The sequence below is a fragment of the Helicoverpa zea genome, chromosome 31 (assembly GCF_022581195.2).
Source record: "Helicoverpa zea isolate HzStark_Cry1AcR chromosome 31, ilHelZeax1.1, whole genome shotgun sequence".
Lineage (NCBI taxonomy): Eukaryota > Metazoa > Arthropoda > Insecta > Lepidoptera > Noctuidae > Helicoverpa > Helicoverpa zea.
In genome coordinates, this window is record NC_061482.1 from 17,737,569 (window position 1) to 17,757,543 (window position 19,975).

Here is a 19,975-nt window from a genome sequence, read left to right on the forward strand (position 1 = left end):
CCCTAGAGGGCCAAATTGGAGTTTGCTGACTCTCTTGAGGAGCGCGTGGAACAACGGGTAACTGACATAGGCCTGTTGTCTCCTAGGAGATGAAAGGATGATGTGTCACCCAAATCTGACCGCCGACGCCTACGGTTGTCGGCCCGGAGCCCAACTGGTTTTTAACAAGATTTGTAGTGCATTTTAGCCACCTGCGTGAAATAAATCCCATAGAAAGCAATATAAACTACAGGCGGAAATCAGTTAATGTTTATTTTGCAAACAATAATTATGTTTAATCATTTTACAATAAAGTTATTATATAGCCAAGGTTTACTTAATCACAATAAGTTAAACAATTGGTGTGTATCACATTATAACTAATAGGACAGGAAAGTCATTATACATTAAAACATATATTAAGATAATCTATATATATCTAAGATAAATCTAAGATATATCTAGATAATATTAAGAATCTATGTATATGACTGAAACAAAAATATGAATTCTTATCAAAATTAAGATTTGATTCAAAGTACCTACACCAAAATAATTAAAAAAAGGAATTATTCAAAAACCAAATCAATATAATTTAGCATATCATATAAAAAACCGATTTAAAAAAAATAAATTAATTAGTAGTAGTAATTAGTTTAAGTATTTAGAGGATGAATTAATGATTGGAGTTCAAATTATGAGTAATAGAAGAAATAATGATTTGACTAGGAACTCTGTTCGCTATATTATCATGTATTATGGTGTAGGCAAAAGGAAGGTCCTGCCTGAAACCCTCAGCTGAAAAACCAGTTACATTTGAGTGCCTTCCAGGGACTGATGTGATATTAGCTTGAATCTCCTTATCAAGCATCGTAGGATTCCGCACTGGTGTTGATTCTTCCTGAAAAATGTAATATCTATGTGAACAAAAAACTCGTGTAAGTACTTTTTGTTATCGACTGTACATATTTTGTCCAAGTTATAAGCACGGATTAAAGTATTTATATGTTGGAGGCGCCACATTATTCACTACAATAAATGAGACAAAATAGAGTAGGTAGTGGTCGCTTAAGCACAGACTGAAATATAAAAATATACCTGTAAAATAATATAATGAATGGATCGATATTCTTCCTCATCGGCCATTCTCAAAAGAGATGCGCAAGACATTACTATAGTGCACAAGAGTATTCGCAGGCAAAGGTGCACTCTTTACGCTCACTCTCAATAAGGTTAACACAGTCTCCGCGGCACGATTGCATTAAAACCAAATATAATAATATAACAAAATACAGGACTAGTGGATAAAAGCTCCCCTGGGATGCGGCTGAAATCGCGAAAAAACGGATAAATTGAAACTTACCACGATAGTGATTCCGCGTCTCCTTTCAGCCGGTTTTTTAACATTTTCAGGTGCCAAAAGATCAATATCATTGGAGCTAGTAGCTTCACTAGTTTCTTGGAATTCTTTACCGGTTTCTCTATCAGTTGAAGTTTTACTTCTAGTAATATTTTCTGGTACTATTAATTTACTTTTATTTTTACGTAACATTTGAAATTTCTTTTTCTTTGCAGGTAAAAATGAGGTATCTGAAATTGATAACAGATATACATAAAGTGGATTCCTGAGGATGGAAGGCGACTGAGAGGGAGACCAAGGAAACGCTGGAGGGAAGACTTGGACAGCTTCCTTTCGGACTGGCCTCAAGCAGCGATGGATAGAGAAAAGTGGAAGGCTTTGGGGGAGGCCTTTGCCCAGCAGTGGCACAGTCTAATAAAAAAAAAAAACATAAAACAATTTAAAAGTTTTGTTTAAATTTCTATAAATTAAAACTCAAGAACGGCTCAACTAATTTGGCTGAAGAATGGCGGGGAGTTAGTAAACATGAATGAAAATGTGACTTACCAAATTCCATAGTTTTAGCTCGTCTCATTTCTTCAGAAACAGATGCAGTTTCTGAAGAATCTAGTTGACTCCCTTCCCAACTGCCTGGATAAAATACCACTTTATTTAAGAAAAAGATGAAAATACATACATTTGTAGTGACATTGAACATCCTTGGCAGTCATTACGGGTAGTCAGAAGCCAGTAAGCCTGACAACCAGTCTTACCAAGGGATATTGGGTCGCCCGAGTAACAGGGTAGAGGAGGTCTGACAGGCAGTCGCTCCTCGTAAAACACTGGTACTCAGCTACATCTGGTTAGACTGGAAGCCGAGCCGAACAAAGTGGGGAAAAGGCTCGGGAGATGATGATGAAACATATTCTTCAAGTATAAATGATAATAAAGTACTTGAAATAATGTGAATACTTACCATGACTGATGGTATTTGCTCGTTTTATTTGTTCTTGCTCAGCTTCGGATTCTGAAGAACTAATGCTTCCCGAACTACCTGGAAATAAGCACACTTTATTTACATATATAAGATATAACATTGTTTAGATCTCTGCTATATAGTGTCAACATTTTCCAAGATTGCTCCAGTAATCGAGCATCTGTTATTATTAACTCACTTGAACTGTCTGTTCTCTTAGGACGCCGTATGAGGTCTTTAGTCAGCTTGTCCACATCTGCAGGAAAAGACGAAAAAATATAGTCTTTATCCTAACTAATATTATAAATGTGAGAGTAACTCTCTCTGTCTTTTCTTCACGCCTAAACTACTGAACCGATTTGTGTGAAATTTGGTACAACCATAGTTTGGAACTTGAGAAAGGACATAGGATAGTTTTTATTACAAAAAAATATAAAATACAATTTATACCGGACATATAGCGCCATCTATTGGTCAAATAAAAAATCTGCCGGAAGTCACTTCCACACGAACGAAGTCGCAGGCAGAAGCTAGTTGTTAATATAGTCGTTATTGTAATTTTACTTGCATTATGGCGCAGGACAATTTTGCTTCGAATTTTATAGCATACACCTACTGACATAAACACTATGTGAAATCTATTTCATTTATATGAAAAAAAAAATCTCAATTATAAACAGTATTACTTAGAAGTAAGTTACTTATAGATGTTCTACAGGCGTTGCCTAACCTTATGGTCGATCGACCTGTGCGGCTGTTCTCATACGAGGAGTTCAACCAGCTGAGCAGCACATATTCTAGCAGACACAGGTTCACTCACTATTCCTTCACTCTCATAGCCCGATGGGACGGTAATCCGACCAGAGAGAGATCAGGATTAACGTGCTATAAATAATATTAGTTAAAAGAATGAACATTTATATTAAACTTACCGTCAAACAACTCACTAACTTGGCGTTTGTACATTTCGGCGCACCCCGCGAGGAGATGGGCGGACGCTCTCAATGACAGTCTTTTACGAGGATTATTCGATTCACTGTTTATATAAGAATCCAGCTCGTCACTGAAAATAATACATGAGTACATAATACAATGAGCTGCGGGATTGGTTGAAAGCGTCACCGCGGCTCTGGTACATAAAGGGCTTAAGAAGGAACAACCACAGCGAGATTGGGGATTTCTCACAAAAAGTACTAAAGTACCTAATCACTAACCTTACTTACTAAAGCCTTACTTACTAGGTACTAAAGTACCTAATAACTAACCTTACAAGTAAGCAAGTCTGTAGCACGCTTAAAATACTGAACGGATTCCAATGTCATTTGATACTCTAAGTCTGAGAAAGAATATAAGCTACTTTTTATCCGGGCGAGTTGCCTTTGGACATAGCTGGTACCACGGGCAACAGTTAGTAATGTGATAAAAATGGACTTCCGTACCCGGCTAAACCAACTTTTACTACAGACTTTACTTAAAAAAAAACAACTCAATAAATATTCACAAAATACTTACCAAATATCAGGTAGATTTTCTTTTTTTAGCTCTTCATCTGAAACTTCGAGTCCGTGGGCTAATTTCCACACGTTAGCCAATTTTTCATTATTCATTATATCTTCATTGGAAAACATTTCGATTTCGTGGAAATATTAAACTGCCAATGGAATTTAATTGTGAAAGCAATTTAAGCGAAATTTCCGCAAAATTAGTCGTTCCCTCGATGGACAATCTGCGATGCTTGCGCTTCAAATGTTTAAAAAGATAAACTAGAACTGACCGACGGCAGCCTTTAAAAAAGTTTAAGCGGGAAATCGCAAAATAAACTCTAACCCACTTTTTTTTTTGCATATGCTGTCAACATTATACAGCCTACCTTGTTATAATTACTTTTTTATCCTTCTGAATATCTATTCAAAAATCTTTTTAAAATCTTTTTATGAATTAATCCAAATTGTTTATTTAATTTTAAGAAAAAGAAGTTCCCTACAACTTATTTTCGATACAATAATTTAGAAAGGTCAATGACATTTATGCGACCTCCTTGGTATTCCATATTTAAAATTGAAGTTCTGGTCGTATTCGATGAAAATAATTTTGAAACGCCATTACAGTTTTATTTTTAATTTATTATGTTTTTGTTGTATTAAATGGCTTTTTATCTATTTTTGCTGCCAAATCAACCAATATTTTATTGCTTATTATTTATAGAACCTTATTGGAGCAAAATGTTGTCTATATTTAGGCGTCAGTAGGTTCTCCCTTACGGAAATTAATATTATTTGCGGTACATAGAACTGTGAACAAATATTTAGATCATTAATTGCATTGACATATTATATTCTAACAATAGACAAGAACATCCATACAAATTATTATTAATTATCTGCACTGCATGTTTTTTCTGGTCTATAATTTTAAGATGGTGAGTCGTGCAAATGAATGATTATTCTTAATATTTAATTATAATGAAATTACTTGCTATTCAATCACTTTAACTACATTTAATATCTTATGGTTAGTGTGTAGCAAAGGGTGTGCAAGGCTTTTGGGACTTAAAAAAATTTTCATAAAAAAATAAAATTTCTGAAAATGCCTAGTTTTTCATTTCAACATCGAATACCTAAAAATAAGACGAAACCCATCTGGGCACCTTTTGCCTAGGACCAACGGTTCGCCTGAAAATAAGCACTGAAGGTCATTCTAAACAAAGGCAAAGTCGACGGAGCCCCGCTACGGGGGGCTCCTACTTCTGGGTGGTTTAAAAAACATTCACGAAAAATTAACCATTGTTAGAATATAATGGGCCTTACTACAAAAACTTTAAACCCTGTTTTACACTTGTCTAATAAAATTTTGGCTGCAAAATGAACCATATGTCAACGTCATAATTTGTCATTTTTTTAGACAAGGCATAAACTGACGTTTAAAAGTTTTTGTGGTAAGACGGAATATGTCAATGCAATTAATGATCTAAATATTTGTTCACAGTTCTATGTACCGCAAATAATATTAATTTCCGTGAGGGAGAACCTACTGACGCTTAACCCCTCTGCTCGACAAGGTTTTGACATATGACTTTACCGTTGATTCGGCGGGATATTTTGAATCGCGACATGGAAGTCAAAAATTTGTACTAACTTTCAACACATGAATTCTAAGTCCGTAATGCCTGATCAGAAGTATTTTAACTATAACTTTAGAGCTCACATATTTGACAACAACGTGCGAAGGTCAAATGGGGTCAGTTAATTCAGAAAAAGATAATAATTACGGTGTTTTTAAGACTATCGAAAAGTTAGGCATTTCAAATTTGGTGAAAACTTACCAATAAATAATCGCATCACTTTCTCAAACACAACACAAACGTCATATTTATAACATTTTCAATCCGTTGCAACACATTTCGTGCACTTATTTATGTTCAATAATTAAATAATCAGCACTTAAAATACACAATAAAAATGAACAATTTACAAGATCAAAGTCACAGACAAGAAGTAGAGTTTGAAATAGAGTTTTTTTTTTTTTTCAATCAGCGGGTTGCATTCGATATTTATTATAAATAATCGAATACCAATTTTATATATTTTTTTTAATAGCAACTTATTTCAATTTTATTTATTACTTTTAAATTATAGGTTCAATTTGTTTTTGTTGTTAAGAAAAAAGATATTTAAGTTCTATGAAAGTTTTTAGCATTAAATTTTTATATGTGATAAAAATTTATGTGTAATTTTGGTGATGCGTCATTCGTAATAATTTTTAACTTTAATTGAATTGTTATTACCTATTACGGAATTTTAATTTATTCTTATATTATTTCTCAACAATTCTAAGATTTTTGTTTCGGCGGAGGGTAAGCCTGGCGTTCTGAAATATAATGCAATTTGTAACTACCAAAGTCATGTACTTATTTGATGATGAGAAACAATAATAATAATTGATTGATTTTAAAGTCACCAAATATTTTTAACCGAATCCCAAAAAAGAAGGTGGTTCTCAATTTGGATGATTCCAATCAAACCACATTTGTGAGTACTAAATAAAATAACTAAATAAATTTAAATTATTATTACGCATTCAAACCTTTCATATTTAGCATCCCGTTAGAAATATACCTTTTTAAAATCCAATCGTAATTACCGGGAATTCTGATCGAACTCGCCATGTTTGTTTACATTAGTTGTTTTTTTAAATTTGAAGACGCATAGACAAGATGGCGACGGTGATAGAAGTTTTGCATCGAATGATCCGATTCGTTAAAATAAAGAATCGATTTAATAATTTTATATTATTTGATATTATAATATTACTAAATTGCACTTTTGTATACTTACCATAATCTGAAAATAAATTAGGAAAAGTAAAATGACTTAATTTATTTTGAAAAAAATGCTAGAAAATCAGTGGTAGAAAATACGTTGTAGCCGGAATAAAAAAAATCTTCGGTTTTTAGGGTTTCTGAAGACGGCAAATGAAGACTTATTCTTCGGGTGTTTTATGTGCAGGATTCCTGTAGATCTGCCAAACTTAATGGCGATTCCTTACTTCCAACTTTTTAACTGAGCGGCAAAGCTATTTGACGAGAGCCGTAGTTAGGTGTAGTTATCGCAAAATTTTATGACGATTTTATTGTTTGAAGGGGCAAATAGTTCGCTGTTCATCGAAAGCTGGTCCAAGATGGAAAGATGGCCGCCGCCGACTTATTTTTAACCGACTTCCCAAAAAGCGGAGGTTCTCAATTCGACCGTTTTTTTTTGTATGTTTGTTACACGATTACTCAGCCATCTATTTATCGATTTTGATGATTCTTTTTTTGTTTGATAGCGTGTACTTCCTAGGTGGTCCCATTATCATTAGGTCAGGATCTGATGATGGAACCTTGAGAAATCGAGGGCGACTTTCGAAAGTTGCAGAAATACATAGGTTGAAATCTTATCACTCAGGTGTTTGCCTGGTAGCACTATTCAACAGTGAAGGCTTTGAGCTGACCTGATGATGGAGACCAGTGAAGGTCGAGGGAACTCGACAACTGAATATTTAAACTTTCTCGTGTTTGTGCTTATACAAGCTGTTGATTTGCATCCGTGCCATATTCAAGGACGTAATTATGCTAATGATTCTCGATCCAAATCAATAAAAAAATTGGTACGTAATTTTTTTTCTTTAATTTTTTTTCGGAATTCCGTAAATGTCATCTAGCCTTATTTAAACTTGTCGCGTATGTTACTGGCGTTAAAACCGTGCTGCACCCTCACACAAACGCAAACACAAAGCATACGCAACGATCACTCATAAATTTCATTCATAAAATTGGATTACTTCGAAAATACCACGACATTACAATGACAAAAAAAGCAGTGCATATTAGTTATTTCCCATCTACTGTAATTCCAATCGATTATTTACGTATTGTATGTCCTTCTCCTGAACTATGGCACAAATGCAAATCAACACCTTGTATTATTCGTATTTACGAGGCCTCTGCAACAGTGAAGGAGATGGAGACGAGAGAAGTACGGTTGTCGAGTTCCCTCGACCTTCTCTGGTCTCCATCATCAGGTCAGCTCCAAACCTTTACTGTCTCATAGTGTTATCAGATATACATCTGAGTGTCAAGTTATAACCTTATCTATGCTTACAATTTTCGAGAGCTGCCCTCGATTTCTCAAGGTTTCCATCATCAGATCCTGGACCTAATAACAAATATGGGGAATATACCCTTTCGACCAAAAACAAACATCCAAATTGAGAACCACCTCCTTTTTGGGATTCGGTTAAAAATATTTGGTGACTTTAAAATCAATCAATTATTATGTCTCTAACCGACCACGGGACTACAGAGTCCCGGATTTTTGGAAGGCGAACGTGGGGCCGAAGCCAACACGCTGAAGCCCTTTTGAGACAACTTTAATGAAATGGTGACACAAAACCGACGATTATCCCTGTATACACTATAGAAATGTACCCAAGGACAATGCCCGGTTCTGTGCTAAACTATTGCTAACTATGGATGAAAACTACTTGGGCTATTGTGATGGGATGCTAGTGGACTAGGAATGGGGAAACTACGGGAACTGGGAGACCTCTCCCCCGTCATGCTTCACTCCGGCAAGCCGGAGATGGGGGACAGTATACTCTCCCTGGAGCACTCGGATATATAGCCCCGCGGGGTCGCTACTCCCCGTCATCCGCCTCAGATGCCCTGCGGGGCAAATCAATCAATTATTATTATTGTTTCTCATCATCAAATAAGTACATACCTTTGGTAGTTACAAATTGCATTATATTTCAGAACACCCGCATACCCTCCGCCGAAACAAAAATGTTAGAATTGTTGAGAAATAATATAAGAATAAATTAAAATTCCGTAATAGGTAATAAAAATTCAATTAAAGTTAAAAATTATTACGAATGACGCAACACCAAAATAAATAATACATATAAAAATTTAATGCTAAAAACTTAAATATCTTTTTTCTTAACAACAAAAACAAATTGAACCTATAATTTAAAATTAATAAATAAAATTGAAATAAGTTGCTATTAAAAAATAGGTATATATAAAATTGGTATTCGATTATTTATAATAAATTTCCGATTTAGGTATCGAATGCACACCGCTGATTGAAAAAAAAAATACTCCATTCCAAACTCTACTTGTCTGTGACTTGACTGATCTTGTAAATTGTTCATTTTTATTGTGTATTTTATGTGCTGATTTTTTAGTTATTGAACATAAATAAGTGCACGAAATGTATTGCAACGGATTGAAAATGTTATAAATATGACGTTTGTGTTGTGTTTGAGAAAGTGATGAGATTACTTATTGGTAAGTTTTCACCAAATTTGAAATGCCTAACTTTTCGATAGACTTAAAAACACCGTAATTATTATCTTTTTCTGAATTAACTGACCCCATTTGACCTTTGCACGTTGTTGTCAAATAAGTGAGCTCTAAAGTTATAGTTAAAATACTTCTGATCAGGCATTACGGACTTAGAATTCATGTGTTGAAAGTTAGTACAAATTTTTGACTTCCATGTCGCGATTCAAAATATCCCGCCGAATCAACGGTAAAGTCATATGTCAAAATCTTGTCGAGCAGAGGGGTTAAATATAGACAAGATTTTTTATCAAAATGAAGATTTGGCACAACGGCTAGAAGGCCATGCCATTAAAAATTAAAAAAAAATAGACAAGATTTTGCTCCAATAAGGTTCTATAAATAATAAGCAATAAAATATTGGTTGATTTGGCAGCAAAAATAGATAAAAAGCCATTTAATACAACAAAAACATAATAAATTAAAAATAAAACTGTAATGGCGTTTCAAAATTATTTTCATCGAATACGACCAGAACTTCAATTTTAAATATGGAATACCAAGGAGGTCGCATAAATGTCATTGACCCTTCTAAATTATTGTATCGAAAATAAGTTGTAGGGAACTTCTTTTTTTTTAATTAAATAAACAAGTGCCTAATTTTATTGTTACTTTTATTATTGTAAATATTCTTTTGTGGAAAATTAATAGTTGTAAGTGTATACAAATAAGTAGCGAGGCACCCAGATGTATAGTAATGGTGATGGGAGTGTAAGTGCTTGTCAATCTTCAACATCTCTGGATGCCCTGAGATGCCCGCTGTGCCCCCAAGCTCGTTTTTTTAAAGGTAAGCGGGGTTTGAACGTGCACATTGGGAAGACACATAAATCCCAAAGTGCAGTTCCTCCCACACTAACCCCGACAAACCCAGATACCGACACACCTTTGGAACCGTTTTGGAAAAGACTTTCAAAATTCAAAAACACAATTCCAATCCTAAAGCGGGTTCCCCGAGGCGCCAGGACTTTAGTAGCTCAACATCTGGCAGGTTGTGTCCGCCTGGCTGCACGGGAGAACTCGCAACGTGCTTGGGAGAACTTACTCACCTTCCCTTATAGAATCTTACATATCCAAAAAAATTTGGCATCCAAAAAGTCTTTAACGACCCAAATTAAAGATAATTGTAATGTTTCGGCCAGAGATTTCGACACTAAATCACCGACAACAGGCTCTACCTATTCGAGGAGCATCCCCCACCTGGTAGAATCCAAGTTAAGTGAAGGTGACATAAGTGGTGCAGCGAGGATTCTTTTCAGCAGTGATGTGGTGGCACCTTGTTCTCCAGAAACACTTTCCGCTCTGGAGAGCAAACACCCTGCCCCATCCGATGACCTTTCTTTTCCTGACCCCCCTGATCCGGACACCCATACCCTCATTATTACAGGTCGACAATTGAGCACGGCTATAGGCTCCTTCAGGAGCGGTTCCGCAGGCGGCCTCGACGGCTTGAGTCCGCAACACCTTAAGGACCTTACCTGCCCAAGCGCCGGGGAAGCTGGTGAGTCACTCTTGAAGGAGCTTACAGCCCTGGTCAACCTTATGCTCGCCGGCAAGGTGGACGAGGCCGTCATCGACGTCTTGTATGGAGCGAACCTCTGCGCCCTACGCAAGAGGGATGGTGGCATTCGTCCAATTGCCGTAGGGACTACTTACCGTCGCACGGTAGCCAAGATTTGCTGTAAATTTTGTAGTGAGGGTGTTTCGGAAAAATTTCAGCCCCTTCAGCTGGGTTACGGCTCAAGAGGGGGCTGCGAGGCTGCCGTGCACGCGTTATCGACCTATTTAAATTGTGGCAAAGGAGAGGTCATTATGAAGGTTGACATAAAGAATGCCTTTAATTCAGTCAATAGGGACACCTTGCTGGCAGAAACGAAAAAAGAGTTACCCCAAATTTACAGTTTTATTTGGCAATGCTACAGACATCCATCTAAATTACTATATCAGGACAACCTTCTGGAATCTTCTGTTGGCTGTCAGCAGGGTGACCCACTCGGGCCTGTGATTTTCAGTTTAGCCATAAACCCTATAATTCGGCAGCTAAATTCGGAATTTAACGTTTGGTATCTTGATGACGGAACCTTGGGGGGCAAAGTAGATACAGTACTTGGTGATTTTTCTTTTCTCCAAAACAAATTTCAAGAAATAGGTCTAAATTTAAATTACTCCAAATGCGAACTTTTTGTACCGGACAATACTGACAGACAAGACACACTTTCAAAATTCAATGCAATAGCCCCGGATATTAAATTAATTGATAAGGACTCTCTTTGTCTCCTTGGTTCCCCAATATATGAAAATTCATTTTCGAATTTTATTCAGGACAAAATACAAAATTTCAATCATATTTCGGAAAGGCTGCTCCAAATTAACATGCACTCAGCCATCACAATCATTAGATATTGTTGTTTTGGCCCAAAATTAACATACTATTTGCGCGCTTCCACTCTATGGAAGCACACAAACCTTTTGGAACAACTTGACAAAATTATTAGACACACATTAACATCAATTTTAAATGTGGCCTTGGACGACCGAGCCTGGATTCAGGCTACTCTTCCCGTTCGCATGGGAGGGCTTGGCGTCCGCAAAATTTCAAGTATTAGCCTACCGGCCTTTATATCCTCCGTCCATGGTACTGAGCAATTGACCAGGAAAATTCTTCCTATCACACTGGCCAATTGCGAGGTACCATGTCTGACTGAGGCTGTAGAGGCTTGGAAAATCACCTGCCCGAATACTGATCCACCCGTCAACCCGTCCTCCCAGAGACAGTGGGATGAGCCGCTCTGCAGAGTTATACGGAATAATCTGCTAAATACGTCAATTTCTTCTGCAGAGCGAGCGCGCCTTCTGGCTGTGGGCGAATGGGAGTCGGGTCTATGGCTTCTGGCACTTCCGTCGTCAAACATAGGCACATTGTTTGACGACACCACTTTTCGGCTTGCTGTTTGCTTGCGTTTGGGTGCTCCGTGCTGCTCTCCTCACCGCTGCCACTGTGGCGAAGCTGTCAGCAGCCTTGGACACCACGGCTTGTCGTGCAGCCGCAGCGCGGGACGATTTGCACGGCATGCGAATATCAATGACATAATCCGTCGCGCTCTTGTTGCCGTAGGCGTTCCAGCCATATTAGAACCCAGTGGTCTGGCACGCGACGATGGCAAGAGACCAGACGGTATGTCGTTGTTCCCGTGGAAGATGGGTAGGTCTTTAGTATGGGACGCGACTTGTGTCGATACTCTTGCACCATCTCACCTTCCTAGCTCGGCGCGATGTGCTGGTTCCGCTGCTGTGGCTGCAGAGAACCTCAAACGGCGCAAATATAGCACCCTGGTTGGTAACTATACCTTTGAGCCGTTTGGGGTTGAAACCCTCGGGCCGTGGGGTCCAAGTGCTCATCTGCTTTTTAAAGATCTGGCAAAGCGACTTGCTGACACTTCAAGTGACCCAAAGGCTGGTTTTTATTTTGGTCAAAAATTAAGCATTGCCATCCAACGTGGCAATGCTGCCAGCCTCTTGGGTACACTCCCGGTGGGCAGCGATGAGGAGTTTTTTGATGCCATTTTTTAGTTGTATATATGTATAAATAAGGCTTTTTTTTACGTCATGTAAATATGTACATTTTATTTAGATTCATAAAAAGATTTCAAAAATCTATTATATTTTATCATCATTAGATTATGATAAAAAAGTAAATATAAAAATGTAGGCTGTACAATGTTGACAGCATAATTAAGCAAAAAAAAGTGGGTTAAAATTCATTTCGCGATTTCGCGCTTAAACTTTTTTAAAGGCGTCCGGCGGTCAGTTCTACTTTATCTTTGTAAACGTTTAAAGTGCTATTACCGCAGATTGTCCATCGAGGGAACGATTAATTTTGCGGCAATTTCGCTTAATTACTTTCACAATTAAATTCCATTGGCAGTTTGATATTTCCGTGACATCGAAATGTTTTCCAATAATGTATGATGATGTAATGAATAGTGAAACATTGGCTAACGTGTGGAAATTAGCCCACGGACTCAACGTTTCAGATGAAGAGCTAAAAAAAGCAAATCTACCTGATATTTGGTAAGTATTTTGTGAATATTTATTGAGTTGTTTTTTTTTTAAGTAAAGTCTGTAGTAAAAGTTGGTTTAGCCGGTACGGAAGTCCATTTTTATCACATTACTAACTGTTGCCCGTGGTACCAGCTATGTCCAAAGGCAACTCGCCCGGATAAAAAGTAGCTTATATTCTTTCTCAGACTTAGAGTATCAAATGACATTGGAATCCGTTCAGTATTTTAAGCGTGCTAAGAAGAAGCGTGCTACAGACTTGCTTGCTTGTAAGGTTAGTTATTAGGTACTTTAGTACTTTTTGTGAGAAATCCCCAATCTCGCTGTGGTTGTTCCTTCTTAAGCCCTTTATGTACCAGAGCCGCGGTGACTCTTTCAACCAATCCCGCAGCCCATTGTATTATGTACTCATGTATTATTTTCAGTGACGAGCTGGATTCTTATATAAACAGTGAATCGAATAATCCTTGTAAAAGACTGTCATTGAGAGCGTCCGCCCATCTCCTCGCGGGGTGCGCCGAAATGTACAAACGCCAAGTTAGTGAGTTGTTTGACGGTAAGTTTAATATAAATGTTCATTCTTTTAACTAATATTATTGATATAAGTGAGGTGGCGAGTGTTCACCTGCCATTTTCACATGTATTTAACACATTGTCATTGGCAGGTGCCATAGTTCCCGTAGTTTCCCCATTCCTAGTCCATTAGCATCCCATCACAATAGCCTAAGTAGTTTTCATCCATAGTTAGCAATAGTTTAGCACAGAACCGGGGATTGTCCTTGGGTACATTTCTATAGTGTATATAGGGATAATCGTCGGTTTTGTGTCACCCTTTCATTAAAGTTGTCTCAAAAGGGCTTCAGCGTGTTGGCTTCGGCCCCACGTTCGCCTCCCAAAAATCCGGGACTCTGTAGTCCCGAGGTCTGGAAGAGACATACATTTATAATAATGACATGATAAGTTATAGTGACGGTAAGCTTATTAGATAGTTCTTTAAATAAACACACACATTTGACATTTGGGAATTCTGACTCCCAGACTGAAATTGCAACCACAACTTATTTTTTAAACAAACCGTATCGTAATTCACCTGTAACCATACATTGAATTGAACATTGAATTGAATTTAATGCAGTATAGTACTGTAATTCATTAAATTCTTTGAAAATGTATCAGAATGCATAACAAAATAGTTCATTTTACATTGTTTCAGCATTCTATGTAAACTATAAGTTTGACCGGCAGAGCATAAACTCATATAACTCAAAGCCGGGTAACCGGGTAATAAAAATTCTTTTTACAAAGGCTGTCTGCACATGTCCACTAAACAATGAATGTGCATGCTTAAACTTAGATGTGGTTTAATGAAGTAGCATGACAACATTATAATATAAATATGGTAAACAGCGCTTTCACACTGGTTGATTTTCCGTACGATTGTTCCGTGTATAGAAAAGCGAGCGGAATATAAATTGTAAGATAAATACTGTCGTTATTTTAGTCTGGTGAAATATATTAATTCTAGATTAGATTTTTTACCATCATCTGGCTAGCCTTTTCCCAACTATGTTGTGATCGGCGTCCAGACAAGCTGGACGCAGCACGGAATAAACATGAACCGACCTCGCCAAGCTTTGCTTAACCTTATGTTGGATTGATCCGTGTAGCTGAGTTAGCCATGAGCTCTTTGAGAATTTTAGTAAACTATTAGCTTGCCAAGTTAATGTCGCCTCCTTTAAGATATCATTTTTTTTGTGTTATCTAAATAAAAAGTTAAAGAAACCTCAGTACAAGTCCTTCTGCAGTTTGTTAATTAAGCTAAATCTTTGCTAAGCATTGGTGTCAGTTGGCGATTCTGCTACGTGACGGGATAAGCGCAACAAATGTCACGGTAGCGTTATGGCGAGGACACGGGCACGAGCGGAGCGGAAACTAAAGCGGGGAGCGGGTAAAAAGATGTAGTGATTAAAGAGGAAGGTTCATATTTGTATAATAACATGCATTAAATAGTGTGGAAATACTGTTATCCCGAGCGAAGCCGGAGCGGGCGGCGCTATTGTCTATAAAACGGCTTGTATAAGGGAGCCCTAAAATATTTTTGTTTCCCAGTTTTCAGTTGGTATTTGGCGTTGTATCGGAAACAGAAATACATAATTTTGACGGTATGTACACATAACATAAAAATACTTAAATTACAACACAAACATATTCAGGTGAACCACGTTAAATTAATGACGACCACTGTCACGTTATTAATTAGGCTAATTATTCGTTAATTAAATTCATTTGGACTGCATATTATAGTTCACATTAGGATAACACCGCAGATCATTAGTCAGGTTAATGGTATTAAAAATGCATCCATTCATTTTATATGTATTTACCGAAATGCTTGCGAATTATATGATCAACTTTGACTCCGTGTTTTCAGAACAAAATCTATTAAATCAAGTATAAAAAGGCTGTAGATTTATGTAGATGAATGGCTTCATCATCATCAGCCTTTTCATTGCCTTACTGCAGGCCATAGGTTTCTTCTCATACATAGAAGGAATGAGCATAAGTCGCCACGCTTGCTTAAGTTAGATTGGTGGTTTCAGATTTACTAGACCAGGTTTCCCCAAGATGCTTTTACCTTTACGCATTCATTGGTATCTAAGATGCACTTAGAAAGTACATAAGTTTAAAAATATAAATCCCCGCTGCCACTTAACAATATGTCCAAACCAAAACAGATATAAGGGCAAGACTAAGTCTGTACAAACGATGTGGCATTTGTAACGTGCCCCGCTAAATACTTTGAATTCTAACATCAAATGTGCTGCTTAATGGACAAACATTAGTCTCCACCGAGGGACATCTCGAGGCGAGGTACAGTCGGGGCCATCACGTATTTCGAAGTCGCTACATACCTAGACGTATCAGCATCGGGGCAAACACTTATTTGGGTGGTGTTTCAAGAAAAGTGGAGTGAATAAAATTGAATTTTAAAGAAATCTTAGCTAGTTTTCAAGCGGTAAACGGTAAACATTTGTTGCATTTGAAGTCGTCTTAAGTCGTTACTGTTTTTTGTGTATTAGGAGTCCTGTTTTTTAGATTTTTAATGCTCATATTATGTCTAGGGCTATGTACATCGATATTTCTAATTCACGCGCTGTCTGCGAGGACCAAGCAACTAGCGGTAAATACCAAAATACGAGGCAGAGCTTTGCTACTGCTGTACCGTGCCGTGCCGAGTCGTGCCGTGCTGTGCCGTTACTGTATGCCATAATCTTAAGTACTTTCTGCAACTGTTTTCAAGCAAACAATTTTTTTCAAAACACAAGCTTTTCCCCCAAATTAGATTTGAAATCTTACAATTCTGTCAAAAAGGTGAAGACTTACCTACAATAAAAGAATAAGCTTCTATTATTTTCTCAGATTTTCAACATAAAAGAGTCCTTTCATCAGTCTTAAAATAATTATGTGACACAAAATAAGGGCCGACCCTTGAAATTCAATTATAAAAACGCGTAATCCTGTAATATTCTAGAAAACCAGACGTATACCACATTGTCTCCCATTTCCTTCAGAAAATGGGAAATTGGCAGAAATTCAATTCAGCTAAAACAAAAGAAAGAAAACAATTAAAAAGGGACATGATAAAAGAAATACTCTTTAAAGTTAACAAAATATCTCGACTTCAAAAGAAAAGCCGTCTTACCTGTTTGTTTTTGTTTGATGATTAAATGAAAAGATAAGGCGAGATAACTGTGTTTTAAAATGCGTTGAAATGTTGTCAATTGGTACTTGGGTGTCTGCTTTTTATTCATTTAAGATCGATCGAAGAATCGTTGTTATAAAACTGCAACTTACTTGTGTCATTACCGGAAATTGGCATCAACCATCGAGTCGTCTGTCGGAAGTTTGGTTGGCCTTTTTTATAGGTTTGAATCCAATCAATGTTATCAGCCGGTATGATGCCAACTAAATATCTGGTATGTTCTACCATCCATCTCTATACTGATTTATGAGCCCAAACAATTGGCTCACTAAAAGTTTGCAGTCTTCGGGAGCTCTTACAAAATGATACGGCACTCTAGTAACAAATGTAAACAAACGTATTGCCATCGATTCTATATAAATGTGGTCGGACACCCATCCATTTGATCCCCTAATCGCCCCCTTACGACACGCGTGGGAAAAAGATGGCGCGGCCTGACACTGCAAGACAAATTCCCTTTCATTAATATACCCTTAAGGGCTCGCTGCTAAATTGGTAAAGCTTGGGTTATCCCACCTTCTTTGTAGTCTATTTTTACCAATCAGTAAAACCGAACTTACTCTTTACGGCTTGTTTTTAAGGTTCTGTACTCAAAGGGTAAAACGGGACCCTATTAATATGATTTCACTATCCAAAGACGGCCTGACAACTAGGCTATCTCATGAACCTCAATGGTTAGCGGAAATTTTCAAAGATGATTTATTATTGTTTGTCGATATAACAACAAATAGTGAAAACCAGACTAAATATTACATAAATACTTTAGGGGTATATACAACAGAAGTGATATTTTTGCCGTTAACAAAATGCATAAATACATCAACTCATAAATTATAGGACGGAACCCTTCGCAAACAAGTCCAACTTGTAAGCTCATTATTATAAAGATTTGTGTCGTTTTTCCTTAAGAAAGTTGCAAATTCTTCAAGAAGTAAGTCACGGGTGATCGAACTCCAAGCTTCTCGCGACTCTGTAGTGTTAAATTATCCGTAAAATCTGTAAACTAAATAAAAAACTTGTGTGTAAAAGCATAAAAACTTTGTTGTTCGACAACTATGGAAGGGAAATATCATTGTAGTTTCACAAGCTACAAATACAGAGCAATAAAAATAAGTGAATAACGCCGCGCCGTGTCGGCAGTGCGTTGAGTGTCAATCAATGGCATTATAGCGGTGACCCCGCGACCCCATGCAATTTACTATCCTTAAAGAATTATCATTTTTACAGGGATATCCTTTTATCCCCAACTTCATGCGACACTTTGTAAAAAGGCTTGTATTGTGGCTCCCTCTCCCGGTGGGATACTCGTATTTTTTTCAACTGTTGTTGTTCCATTTGGCCAACAGTTCGTGAAAGCTGAAATATTTTTTAAGTTTTTTAAAGCTAGCTGTCAGTTGGGTTGTGTTGTCGGTATTGAATCGCCTTAATCCGATGTTATACATACGTGGTTATTTCTAAAATACCTACAACCTTACAGACTTGGACAATTTTCAATTTCGTTCTATACTTTTTTAAAAAGCTACAGTTATACCTAACTACATTTACCAATAACCAACATTCATTTTTTTGGTTCTATCTAACAATTTTCAAGTCTGTGTTTTGCTGTATCGTTCTTTGTACTACCTCTATTGTACTATCTATCGCTTTGACTTGGTTCAATTCATTTTTTCTTTTATAATTGAAAATCTGATGAACTAAAACGATTCTTTTTTAAAGTCACAGAACAAAAGTTGTTAACAATAATGATTGTTACACAGTCCTGTGAGATTGACGGTGTTTCCCAATATCTCTGTATATTGAAGGTGCCCGTCACTCCATGGTGGATGTCATCAATATCCGTCGGGCGTACAATGTACCGCATGTTATTGCGTGTATATTGTCAGACACGGGCGCAGACAGATGCTCAGCATAGTGCAGCGGCTTCTCTATTCAGTATTGAGTACATGTCGACATAATCTGGCGGTTGCAGGCGCCATCATTAACTCAGTTTGACAGTTTCATTTATCGTTGGCTATGGTTATGTTGTGAAGATGATTTTTTTTTGATGACTTGAAAATTATTTTACTGTTGGGAAGATACCCTATCTAGAATGACAGACTGTATTTTAGCCGGGTAAAGAAATACGTTTTAAAATACTCGTATAAAACTATAGAAATCTGCCAATTATTAATAAAGAAATAGGTTTATATAATGTAGTTTTTGCCAGCAATTAATCTTAAAACAAAAGATAAATAGAGCACGTTTCCGAAGAATTTCGTTAATCTACCAAATCGTTACCCATGCGATCATAAACAAAATATCTACAGAGTTATTTTATTTATCCGTTACCCCACATCTCAGGCTATAAGTTAAACATGGGTACCCATTTACCCTCTATCATATTTGCCGTCAAAACATCCTGCCAATTTCGGACAACCGCCATGTTTTATGCATTCTATTTTATTGTAATAGATTATTCTTCGTACTTTTTTCCTCCTTTATATAAATATAAGTATAATATTATGTATTTTCACCCAGTTTCCTCCCTCGTGACAAATGAGGTGTTGTTCCATTCATAGGAAGGTAGCTAGGTATGTAACAATATTACTTTTGTGTCGCATTTGTACGCACGATGGATGGAAAAAATATCTCATCGTGTCTTCTGCTTGCCTGGTACTTGTTGCTGAGAGTTTTTTTTAACGACCTATAAATATAGGTCATACATAGCCTTTTTTTTCACAACTATGTTGGGGTCGGCTTCCAGTTTAACCGGATGTAGCTGATTACCAGTGCTTTACTTTATTTATATGTCGGAGATAGATCAATTACCACTGTGGATATCCGAACAAAAATGTGACAGATAGATGTCAATGTCAATCACCATTGTCTGTATCCAAACAAAAAAAAAACAACAATGTATACCATAGATCCATAGATAAGACCATAGATTTAAAATGGGTTCGCGCCCTGTTTCGTGAACAATAGTAATATCCAAATGAA

The 19,975-nt window shown here is 37.0% G+C and overlaps 1 protein-coding gene across 1 annotated transcript; it reads right to left on the bottom strand.

The window, feature by feature from the left end:
• Nucleotides 1-655: 655 nt before the first annotated feature.
• On the bottom strand, nucleotides 656-3,922 carry LOC124645389. The gene is made up of 7 exons (XM_047185191.1): nucleotides 3,807-3,922; nucleotides 3,227-3,357; nucleotides 2,494-2,550; nucleotides 2,295-2,372; nucleotides 1,886-1,969; nucleotides 1,343-1,569; nucleotides 656-880 (listed from the first exon to the last, which is right to left on the bottom strand). Exons 1-7 carry the CDS (start codon nucleotides 3,920-3,922, stop codon nucleotides 656-658), a joined length of 918 nt encoding a protein of 305 aa, XP_047041147.1.
• Between the last annotated feature and the right edge of the window lie 16,053 nt (nucleotides 3,923-19,975).

Coding starts and splice junctions, on each gene's coding strand:
- LOC124645389 (XM_047185191.1), bottom strand. CDS start 3,922: ATGTTTTCCAATGAAGATATAATGAATAATGAAAAATTGGCTAACGTG. Junction 2,373..2,493: donor TAAGAGAACAGACAGTTCAA/GTGAGTTAATAA, acceptor GCTTATTTCCAG/GTAGTTCGGGAAGCATTAGT. Junction 1,970..2,294: donor AGCAAATACCATCAGTCATG/GTAAGTATTCAC, acceptor TATTTTATCCAG/GCAGTTGGGAAGGGAGTCAA.